The 12531-nt window shown below is 38.4% G+C and overlaps 1 protein-coding gene across 1 annotated transcript; it reads left to right on the top strand.

Annotated features, from left to right (window-relative positions):
- Nucleotides 1-12272, top strand: LOC124168083. The gene is made up of 2 exons (XM_046546193.1): nt 1-441; nt 11564-12272. Exons 1-2 carry the CDS (start codon nt 93-95, stop codon nt 11926-11928), a joined length of 714 nt encoding a protein of 237 aa, XP_046402149.1. The 5' UTR covers nt 1-92; the 3' UTR covers nt 11929-12272.
- The last annotated feature ends 259 nt before the right edge of the window (nt 12273-12531 follow it).

The raw sequence follows: 12531 nt of genomic DNA, 5'->3' as shown, positions 1-12531 counted from the left end.
GGGAGCATCTCAGAGTCATTTTCCGAAACGCTTGGACCAGATTGGACGACAATCTCTCGTGGCTTGGCGGTCTAGGGAAACTACGAGCTAAGATGGGAACATCAGTAATGCTTTTAGCTTTCGCTTCCTTCTTATTGATCTGTGGGGGGGTTTCTTCGAGTGGTTGCCGTTGGGAACCTATCCGACTCTCCTTCGCTGCTGTCCGAGGTGGTCAGCAGCAGTCAGCGTCCCCTCAACTGTTCCCAGACAGCCCATGCGGTGGTGAGAACACTCGATTGACTTGTTCCGAAGGAAGGCATCCAGACGACTTCACCTGCAACACGGGGCTTATGAGTGAGGATCCTAATTGGGAGGGATGGTCAAGAATCGTCGGAATTGAGTTGAAATATGACCATGAAATGGTGGAAAACAGTAGCTGTACCTTGAATTTCAATGCAGAAGGCCAGGACGGTACAAATTTCGAGTTTGCGGCTGCGGAGTGCACTACAGACATTCCGGACGAGACGGTGCCGCGTTTCCGGATGTCCAAGATCACTAGTTTGAGGGTCACTGTGAATCCTGGAAATAGATTTAGCGGCCGTGAACGGTGTTACAAAAAAGACTTCATTTTTGTCCGCGAGGGAGTGCAGGAAGAACAGAACGACCGATTGGGCATCCCTCCGCCGCCGGTGAGGTTTATTTTGAACAGTTACGAGTGCATAAACACTGTGCCCACCTTTGTTGGTGGCAGAATACGTACTGTTACAACAACTTATACTCACGATGGACGCAGATACAGGCCGAAAAAAAGTGATTGAATTGCGTCGGCATGTGTTGATGCTTGTAATCAATTGTCTCTTCATGGAAATTTACTGGTGGTTCTTTGTGTGTAGTTTGCGAAATTCTTTCTTGAGGTTTCAGTTTATTTCGTGAATTACATTATGAATACTCAGATAAATGAAAATGTTTCATATACGCTTGACGAATGCAATGCATCATGGTTGATGGAGGGAGAGACAAATTTATTGTTCATCTGAAAATATTTCTCCAACAAAACATTCCTGATATTTACTTCAGGTATATTACAAGTAGTTTGTGATTTTTTTCATGTGGTTTTAGCATATTTTGTGATGTGCTCAATGAATACACGGGAATATAAAAAAGTTTGCTGTTGTGTTACTAATTCTTTGCGATCGCATTACACCATGATTGATTGAAGGAGAGAGTAATTCATTGCACAGCTGAAAATATATTCCGTAGAAAAACATCGGATGATGATTGTCATAATTTTAATTTTTGACCGTGGCTCACTTAAGTGATTTCTTATTGAAATAATAAGTCGTATTTACGTGCAAACAATATGTCGGCCCATGTTTTAGTCAATTGTCTTTTTTATAGATCTTACGGACGATACGTAATCCAAAGGAACAGCGATCCATTTCTTTGCTGCCATCACTTCTTTAAGTGGTCCAATGCATGAATTATGAAGTTGCTATGATAGCCATGAAATGTGACTCTCAATACCATGAATTTTCGTGTTTAAAAATTGGGGAAATTCTACATAGTACTTGAGGCATTTAAATACTCATTCAATGATGCCCTTTGAAATCCTGAAATAAAAGCCTTGTGATGATTGGTCATGGGAAATTCGGTGGGTGGCGGAAAATGGAAGAAATGTTAAATGGGAATTACTGTTCCTGATTGATATATCAATTGACTCTCATTTTAAATTTACAGGGAAAGCAGAAAAAATTGAAATGCCGAATCTTCTGTTCTAGTGGTGTCTATGAATGTGATGGTGAGCTAAAATTTAGTATTTTTAAAATTACATTTTTGGTGGCAAATGTCAGGAAATTCAGAATCTATCTAGGAAAAGTCAGACTAAATCCTCGTGCGTGAAGTTGAGTTGGATGAGCTTGAAATTATTATCAAATCAATATTTTTTTCTTATTTCAATCAATCATAATATTTCATTAAAAATAATCAGCACATTGTCTGCGGGTTTTCAAATTTAATTTGGACTTGAAATCTAAAAAGATTCCTTGAACGGCATGCCACTTAGGAGAGCTGTGAGAGTATTAATTTTCCATTGCTCGTAACAAAAAAGTGCTGAGATATCCTAATGAAAAAATGGAATCCCTGGACGTTTGTTTTCAACTCAAATAAGTGAAACTTAGTCCGGCGGCGATATCGTCGTCATTTTTTGCGTGTAGTCGGGAACCCAAAATAAAGAGATGCCCAATCGGTAGCTCTGTTCATCCTAGTGATGGGCACTGTGCGAATGAGGCAGGTCAAATGTGCGACTCTGCAGATAGAGCCTTGATGCGAGAGAGTCTTATTTGATGAGTTGCGACTCCCTCCCCCTCCCCAGAAAATTACCGCAATGTACCTCTTATAGTTTCCTTCATTTCCGACACTTTAAAGGCTACCAAGGTAAAAAATCAAAGAATGGTTCAAATTTAATTTTAAAAGCTACTTTTACTGCGAAGATGTCGTTCTCTCTATTAAAACAACAATTAAATGCAATTATCAAATATTTTGTCCGTGAAGAATTGTAGACGATGACCGTTTTGCCGTTCTCATATCTTTTCGCGTGTTCATCTTTACTCTTTCGACCGTAGAAGATAAGCATTTACGTTTAAACATTCCATAGAGATTTATTATTGTATCCGAATAATTAATGAATAAAAAAATATATTACTTGACCATATGGTGCTTCGCAAGTCAAGTATTTAACAACGCGGAAAATTTCGGAAGGTAAATTACGTGATGGGAAAAATTTCGATTCAAATCATTTAATGTTTACATTGATTAAAAAGAGTCCTGGAGGGGGAGAAAACCTGTTTTGCAGACCAGTTGAGAGCTCAGCCTTGCTTTTGGCTAAATTTACCATGACCTTCTCCAGCGGCTGACGACCATAGCTATTTGTTTCATTCACGATATAAATTGTAGAGCGTGAAAGTTTTGAGAAAAACGTTTGAAATTTGATCGCAAATGAATATATGGAGGACGCAGCCGACAGCTGAGTTCATTGCGATGGAAGGGTGTGGAAGGGAGGTTCAAGAGAGAACCGTCAAACGCATTGGCCTGCTCCTAAAGAAAGGTATTTTTAAGCCATAAAATGAAGGTCACTTCAGAGCTGGTAACTGCTCAGAATAACCCAAAACAAACAGATGCCCAATCGGTCGCTCTGTTCTTCCTAGTGATGGGCACTGTGCGAGTGAGGAAGGTCAAATGTGTGACTCTGCAGATAGAGCTTTGAGGCGAAAGGGTCTTATTTGGCAAGTCGCGACTCCCTCCCCTCCGCAACCGCACACGACTCCATCCGCGTACGCTGTGCGGGTTGGAGTCGTGAGCGGTAGAAGTCGGCACCATGCGCACACGACTCCCTTCCCGCAATATGTGCACTGGGATTGTGAGAGGCGATGTTAAGACTCACGGCGCTCACGACTCCCTCAGCGCACAATGTGCGGGTAGGTGTCGTGTGCCGTGGGAGTCGGACTCCACGGGCACACGACTCCTTACACAAACATTTTCTGTGTGAGGCTCATCGCAAGTTTGACGGGTCAAAGGGAGCACATGGCACTTTTCGCGGGTAGCCCATTGCTCATATTTCCACGCCGCTTGACAGATAGATACTCCTGATTCATTTTCTAGGTATTACTCCACAGAGTCTCACATGACCCTTATAGTCATTCTCTCTCCTGCATGTTCCATGAATCGTGAAAGAAAAATGGTGGAAGATGCTCATGTAAAAGTTTTCGGCAGCGGCAAATTTCGGAAAATAGTACGAGTCAAAAATGCAAATTTGTTCTAACACAAACAACTAATATTAATCGATGAAATTCATTAATAAATTTAACATGATCATGTAGTTTCGGGGAGAATATTATTTTACCACAGAATTTTTTAAACTGCCGTCAATTCTAAGCACTGTAGACGGAATACATTTTCCGTCTTCCATGAAAGATATAACGTATAGTAACCATAAAAGAGAAAGATAAAGATATTTATATCACTGCCCCAAAATATGACAACATATGCATACATTAACAGTGAAATTAGACACCCCTTAAGATAAGTCTTGATTAGGGGTTGCCATTACATACAAATAAGGCAATGCTCGGCAGTACATTTTATAATAACCTTTCAACAAAAGTGGCTCTTTTATGAGTCCTTCATAGAAACATTTGTCCATGTGCATGTATACAATCTTGAAAGCATACCAAATACGATTAGAATACAGTAATAGGAAAATTAACATGAAATGAAATCATAATGAATTTTGTTACAAAATAAGTTTAAGCAATTAAACGAACAGATTATTTAATTGTCTCAAATAAAAATTCAATATTTTTATGACTAAACAACCAGTCTCTCAGTTTTTTTACAAATTCATATTCGCTATTACAACCTTGTAATTTTTGCCAAAGATTTACATGCAATTTTGGTGCTAAATAATTAAAGAAATTTTTATAAGCTTCAATTTTTGGTTTATGAATACAAGTAATTTTGTGGAATCTTAAAGTTTTTGTGCAGGGACAAGGTTTATTTTTATGTCCACCACGATTGTAAAAAATTCTTAATGTTTTATATACAAACAAATGTCTAACTGGGAGGATTTTTAACCTTACATACAGTGGGAAGGATGATTCATTCCTGGAGGTTTTTAAGATCACCCTTAGGATTTTATTTTGAATAATTTTAATTGGTTTAACATTAGAGTGATATGTGCCTCCCCAATAAGATATTCCATATTGGATTCTTGAATTTACCAGAGCAAAATACACCGTCCTCAAAATGGACACTGGGCATTTATACGTGAGAAGATAAAATTTTCTCAAGGAAATAATCAGCTCAGATTTCAATTTGTTAATGTGCATTTTCCAGTTACAATGGTTATCTATTATTAAACCGAGGTACTTTATATGATTTACATGATCAATTTTTATGCAATTGTTACAAGCTGAACCTTTTGAAGTCAAGCAATGAGAACATCTATAGAAAACGTCATCTGATGGCACCAGTATACTTTTCAAGCCAAACAACATGAACTTTGATTTTACACTCAGAACAAAATTATTACCCAAGAACCAATAATTAATTCTATTCAAATCATTTTGCATTTGTGATACAACATCGGAGACATTAAATGACGAATAACATAATGCCGTGTCATCGGCAAAAGAAGTAAGTTTTCCATGAAATGCCCCGTTGCAAAAATTATTGACAGAAATTAAAAACAAAATTGGTCCCAAGACGGAACCTTGAGGGACACCACATGTGAAGGACACCTCCTCACTAGAACAATTGTTAATTATTACCCTTTGCAACCTTCCCAACAGGTAACTCTTGAACCAATCGTTTGCAACACCTCTAATTCCAGCCTCCGACAGTCTTGATAGCAATATCTCGTGATTAACAGAGTCAAAGGCTTTTGTTATATCAATGAATAAACCACCAGTCTTATTATTTCTGTTTAAGCTCTCATATAGATCAGAGCAGAATTCCAATAGGGCGTCCTCAGTAGATTTGCTTTTCAGAAAACCGAATTGCGCTTAACTGAAATAATTATTTTTTTGTAAAAAACTGAATAACCTAGATTTAACTATTTTTTCCAGAATTTTAGAAAAAACCGGAAGAAGAGAAATAGGACGATACTGCTTAATATCCTTTCGATCTCCATTTTTAAAAATTGGTACAATAAGTGCGCATTTTAGTTTATCAGGAAACACGCCCTGCTGCAGGCTTAAATTAGCAATATAAGTTAAGATGGGTGCCACGTTTTCGTTAATAGCCTTAACAGTATTGGTGGAAATGTTATCTAACCCCTTAGACTTATTGGAATTTAAACTTTTCATTATATTCTGCACCTCTTCAATAGATGTCGGAGCAAGGAAGATAGAGTGCTGAGAGCAGTTTTTAGGAAACCAACTATTATAATCAGGAGGAAGAGTGTAATTGACTGCATTGATACGGGCCGTATTTTGCTCTATGATCTGATTGAAAAATTTGCTAAACTCATAGGCAATACCTTGCGAATTCGTTATAAGTTCACCTTTTTCCAAGGATTTGATATTTTCAACATTATTTCTCGACGATTTTGCACCTATAATATCATCCACGACTCTCCATTGCTTGGCTATATTGTTACGATTGGCTTCAAAAGTGCGCAAGAAATAATTTTCTTTCCTTTTGCGAATATCAGCATCTAATCTCGTTTTATAGGATTTGTAGTAATGCACCAATTTATAATTATACTGTTGTTTCTTCATTTTTTATATAAGAAATTTCTTTTCGATATACGTGCACAAAGATCATTAGTTATCCACGGTTTGATTTCCCTATGATTCTTTTTTAGTTTAAATTTTACAGTGGAAGTATTAATATGAAAAGTGAGTTGATGAAGAAATATCTCGTAAGCTAACGAAGCATCGTTTTGACGGTATACGGCAGACCAATCTGTGTCTTGCAGTAGACTATTGAGAATGTTAAAGTCGATTTTAGATGTGATTGTTTCGTGTTTACTCGAAAAAAGTTTAAGGTTTATTTCCATGGAACAAATTGTTAAGTGATGGTCAGTAAGTCCCAGATCAAACGCGTCGCAGTGCATAGGGAAGTTATCTCTTGATCGAGCAAAAAAATGATCAATACAAGATTCACTAGCAGAAGTTATTCTAGTTGGAGTGTTTGTCATTTGTTCCATCCCATGACTAGCCATTAAAAATAAATAATCATATGCCAATCCTGCCTGCTATAGAATGCATAAGTTCATGTCACCGATGATTAATAAATTCTTTTCCGTCGACCTATCTAATAAGATCTTCAGCTCTTCTAAAAATATTGCCACACCCTGGGCAAGCAGTCTGTAAACGGCAACTAAAGTCAATTTCGTTTTTGGATCAATATCAATAGTAAGAGAAGCAACATCAGCACTCGTGAAATGAGTCCATTTATTAGAACAATGAGAAATATTTTCCATTATATATATTATCACTCCAACAGCTCTGTAGGAATTATTGCAAGAAGCAATAGATATATATCCCGGGAGGTGGAAAGCATTTACTTCACTGTCACCTACCCAAATTTCGGAAAGTATTATCACGTGTGGTTTGACATCCAAATTTTGAAGTTCGATTGTAAAACTATCGAAATTGGCCCGAAGACTTCTTATATTTTGATGCACAACAATGAATTCATTATCATGTTTTACTAAAAAATCATTGAATGCATAGCCAACACTGGAATCAAGCATATTTAACATAAAATGAGGATTTACTACTGAATGTAACATGTGCGCCCTTGAACATCCTGTACTTTATGATTAAATCAAAGAAGAACAGACTGCGGGCAAGAAGCGGGCAAACAAAATTATAACCCATCAAAGTATAAATCAAACCTTGACAAGAGTAAGACAATGAACGTAAAGAACAGAAATCTGAGTTCTGGCCAACGATAACTGATTTCGTAACAATATAATTACAATAAATCATCAGAAGAATTAATACGTAACACAGGATCATTATCATTTTTTAGAAGTAAAATTTTTCCATTGCGTATCCATAATATTTATAGCCATTTGTCTTTTTGTACTCACGCGCTGTCGCAAAGAGTTTTTTCCTTCCTGGAGATAAGCTGTCATTAATGTAAACAGGTGCGTCGAGCTTTAAACCCATATGGCGGGTTGAAAAATTCCTCTTCAACCTTCTCTTCCTCATTAGTTCTTCTTTGTCAAATTTGCGAACAAATTTGACCAAAATGCCCGGCACTCTATTTGGGTCACCTCTATTCCCCATCCGATGACATGAGTCAATAAGCTCACTTGATATAGGGAAGTCAAGGGCATCCCCAACTTTTTGTACTACGTCAAGGACATTTTCATTTGTCTCTTGAGGTATTCCGAAAATTTCAATGACGTTAGCACGAGCACTTTGTTCGTTGTCCTCAAAACGACTTTCTAGTAAGGAAACACGATTTTTTAGCACCGTATTTTCTGCACTTAACCTGTCAATAATTTCCAGGTAATGATTAATTCTCGCATACTGATCCTCTAGTAATTTTTTGTTATCTTCAATCTTATGGTCCACAAACTCAAAGGATTTGTTAAGGTCAGCTTCAATCCTTTCACGGTCTTTTTTGGCCTCCCCTAGCATAGTAATGACCTGAGAGAGCTCATATGATTCCGTCGACACAGCTGATATGGACTGTCGTCGCAATGCAGTACACGGTTGACAGCGCCAGATTTGCTTTCTTCATTAATATAATCCAGGTCATCCTTGGAGATGTTTACACAATTAGCGTGGAAGGTCTTCTTGCATTCGTGACACACAATTTTAGGCTGGCGACCTGTAATGGCTTTACGACAAGTGCCACACTCTGCCATGATGGAAGTTGGAGTAACTGGACTAATAGACGAGTTATAATTTATGCACAACAGAAATAAATTGCCACTAGAAGGAATAAATAATAACCCAACATAGGTCAAACACTTCAGGGAACACACGGACACAACGCAAAATAAACTGAGCCCATTCCTATGAGACTCGCCCTTCGCTGCTCTGGTAGCTGCCGAGCACGTCCGTCCCACTCAGTGACTGAACCATGACTGAAAAAGAGTCCTTTATTCCATCACTAGTTCTTCTGGCACTTCCTCGCGAACGAAAATGAAGCCTTGGCACGAAATGGCAACTCTCGTGAATTACATTTCCCAAAAACGCGTTAATCCTCGAAGTAGGGATGTTTGTCTTCCAGAAACTAGGTACTGTCTCGACAGGAAGGCGTCTCCAGCAATACGCGTCCGCGAACTTGACCTTTTTACCATCCTCGTATTCTCCAATGAAATTCAAAGTAAAGCCACTTTTATTCCATCACCCCATGGACACAGGCGTAGGCAGCGAAACCAAATGCTTACTTCCCGACCTTCCCGACTACACGAAAAAAAAAAACGACGACCTCGCCGCCGTCGAGTTTTGCAGCCGGCGCACAGTGGTTCCGATTGCGAATCCAGGGACTGCGATTAGGACAAAATTATTTTTCCCAAATAATTAAGAGTTCTTATCGTATACAAACGCAGGATTTCGATATTATAGACATAAACACACACTAACACTATCATAGGTATTTTCGAGGTGGTTTTTTCAAATAGAAATGTAATTTACAAAAAATTTTCATGTTACACAACCCTTAGTGAAATATGAAAAAAATCATCAAAATCATATAGTAATGCTCGTTTCTTAATTAAATGAAGTTACTACGATACAGATATACTGCAAAACACAAAATTTAAACATGCAATCGTTTTTCACAGAAATTGAAGCACGGAATATTAGTCACTTTCGTCATTATTACTTTCCCAATTCTCTTCATCTCCAATATTTACCGACTCCACGTCCTCTATCTCTTCGTCATCACTCATTTCATTAGGAACAGGAAATATTGGTACCCTGAGAAGCTGTCTGGCATGTATTGAGAGGGAATAGCAATGTCTTGGGTGCAACGAATTGATGCTAGAAACATGAGGATAAGATGCGACTATAGTAGGTTAAAAATATCTCTCATTGCGCCCTTTCTTGAGAATTTTTGCGCGTGATTTTCTTGGAATTTATGAATTTGCTTATTCTCGGCCGGCGCGGCGTACCGGAAGTAATTTCACATATTTGGAACCAAAAAAATGTACAGGGATTCAATTTTTCCGAGGATATCTGAATACGTTTTTGTAACAAGCTATGGAAATTAATTACCCTCACAGTTTCCTTAAGCGGTATGTCGTTCAAGGAGCATTTGAGATTTAAATTCCAAATTAAAGTTGTGTCAATACAAAAATTCACAAAATACACAAATACAATTATTTTTACTGATTAATTTTAATTAAATGTCATGAAAATAAGAAAAATGTTGAAAGAATATTGATGTGATAAAAATAATCAGTTCCTGGAATTGCCCTTAACTCAAGAGGATTTAATCTGACATTTCCTAGATAGATTTTGAATTTCCTGGAATTTGCGAGTTTGCCAGGTGCAACGCGATTCCCACGACGGAAGGTGATAGCAGCGATTATGAAACCATGATCGCTCTCTTTATCACGCTGCGAGCGTCATCGGCCTATCACGTTCGAAACCCATGGTGACAAGCATATGCTGACATGAAAACGAGCACGAAACGCATATATTAGCAAACAATTACCGTTTATTTAATTAAAAAATGCCCTATAATCGATTAAAAACCAATATAATTCCTAATTATTTCAACTGGAGTGCTCTGTTGACTTCATAGTTGTCCACGTTGTTCAATTGTTATATGCGCATGGTGGTGAATTCGATTGAGCAGCTTTATTTTCACACAGCAAATTGGAAAGTACTGCTAATTGAAGTGCATCCGTGATTCAAACGTCAATTACTTTATATCGAAGTTAAATTATCAACATTTGCCAAGTACGTTCTCCAACATATTAACATCGTTAACCTCCTTTTCGATTTTTAATCATCATAAATCAACTATTACCTACTTATATCCAAATCGCTAGCGCGATTACACCTCCATTATAATTTCAACCTTATTTAGTTTCAATCCAAGGTCACGACTTTTCGACCATTCTCTACGATATAGCTAATAATTTTCAGCATCTCCCGGCGAGCATTAGCATAATAGATTACGTTATCACACATTGAAAAGTACTTCTACACTTTCCCCATAACTTTACCATAACACGAGTACTGAATTATAATATTATCTATTGGCGAAGCGAAGTACTTAGCTTTCAACTGCCTCCATTTTATGTTTTAGTTGTTTGTTATTGTTATTTCAAACTCTCCGCAGACGACATATTCTCGGACAGACATGTGTCGAAGGATTTCATTGGCTCTTCAGATTTCTCAATGATACCAACCTCACGCGCTCGTACCTGTACGATACGCGCGATGACGGTGGCTTACATGATCGCGTGATACAGCGGAACGTGATAAGAGAACGTGATGGTCATCTATCGCCGTCGTCGCTGTCACATTTACATAATCGAGGTGCTGTATTTTCATAAGTAAATATTCCTTCCTGGCGTCTCTCGCGACCTTCGGTGTCTTATTGCTGCCGGAGAATGCTTTACTACGCATGCGCGGGGCTTCAGAATTTCGCCGTAGGTGGAACCGTTGGGCGCATCTCAGAGTCATTTTCCGAAGCGCTTGGACCAGATTGGACGACAATATCTCGTGGCTTGGCGGTCTAGGGAAACTACGAGCTAAGATGGGAACGTCAGTAATGCTATTAGCTTTCGCATCCTTCTCATTGCTCTGTGGTGGAGTTACTTCGAGTGGTTGCCGTTGGGAACCTATCCGACTCTCCTTCGCTGCTGTCCGAGGTGGTCAGCAGCAGTCAGCGTCCCCTCAACTGTTCCCAGACAGCCCATGCGGTGGTGAGAACACTCGATTGACTTGCTCCGAAGGAAGGTATCCAGACGACTTCACCTGCAACACGGGGCTTATGAGTGAGGATCGTAATTGGGAGGGATGGTCAAGAATCGCCAGAATTGAGTTGAAATATGACCATGAAATGGTGGAAAACAGTAGCTGTACCTTGAATTTCAATGCAGAAGGTGGTACAAATTTCGGGTTCGCGGGTGGAAAGTGTACGACAGACATTCGGGACAAGACTGTACCACCTTTCCGGATGTCCAAGATCACTAGTTTGAGGGTCGCTGTGAATCCTGTAAATACTATATTTAGCGGCCCAGAATGGTGCTTTACAAAAAACTTCATTTTTGCCCGCGAGGGAGTGCAAGAAGAACAGAACGACCAATTGGGCATCCCTCCGCCGCCGGTGAGGTTTATTTTGAATAGTTACGAGTGCATAAACACTCTACCCAAACCTTACCCAAACTTTGTTGGTGGCAGAATACGTACTGTTACAACAACTTATACTCACGATGGACGCAGAAACAGGCCGAAAAAAAGTGATTGAATTGCCCCGACATATCTTGATGTTTGTAATCAATTGTCTCTTCATGGGCATTTAACGGTGCTTCTTTGTGTGTAGTTTATGAAATTCTTTCATTAGGTTTTAGTTTTTTTCGTGAATTACACTATGAATACTCAGATAAATGAATTTTTTCCGGTGTTTCATATACGCTTGACGAATGCAATGCATGGTTGATGGAGGGAAAGACAAATTTATTGTTCATCTGAAAATATTTTCTCCAACAAAACTTTCCTGACAGTTACTTGAGGTATATTGCATGTAGTTTGTGAATTTTTTTCATGTGGTTTTTGCATATTTTGTGATGTGCTCAATGAATACACGGGAATGTAAAAAAGTTTGCTGTTGTGTTACTAATTCTTTGCGATCGCATTACACCATGATAGATTGAAGGAGAGAGTAATTCATTGCACAGCTGAAAATATTTTCCGTAGCAAAACATCGTATGATGAATGTCATAATTTAAATTTTTGACCGTGGCTCACGTAAGTGATTTGTTATTGAAATAATAAGTCGTATTCACGTGCAAACAATATGTCGGTCCTTGTTTTTGTCAATTGTCTTGTTTTATAGATCTTACGGACGATA

Source organism: Ischnura elegans, chromosome 11, assembly GCF_921293095.1.
Source record: "Ischnura elegans chromosome 11, ioIscEleg1.1, whole genome shotgun sequence".
Lineage (NCBI taxonomy): Eukaryota > Metazoa > Arthropoda > Insecta > Odonata > Coenagrionidae > Ischnura > Ischnura elegans.
Note: the sequence above shows the minus strand (reverse complement) of the source record. Positions and strands in the feature narration are given on the sequence as shown.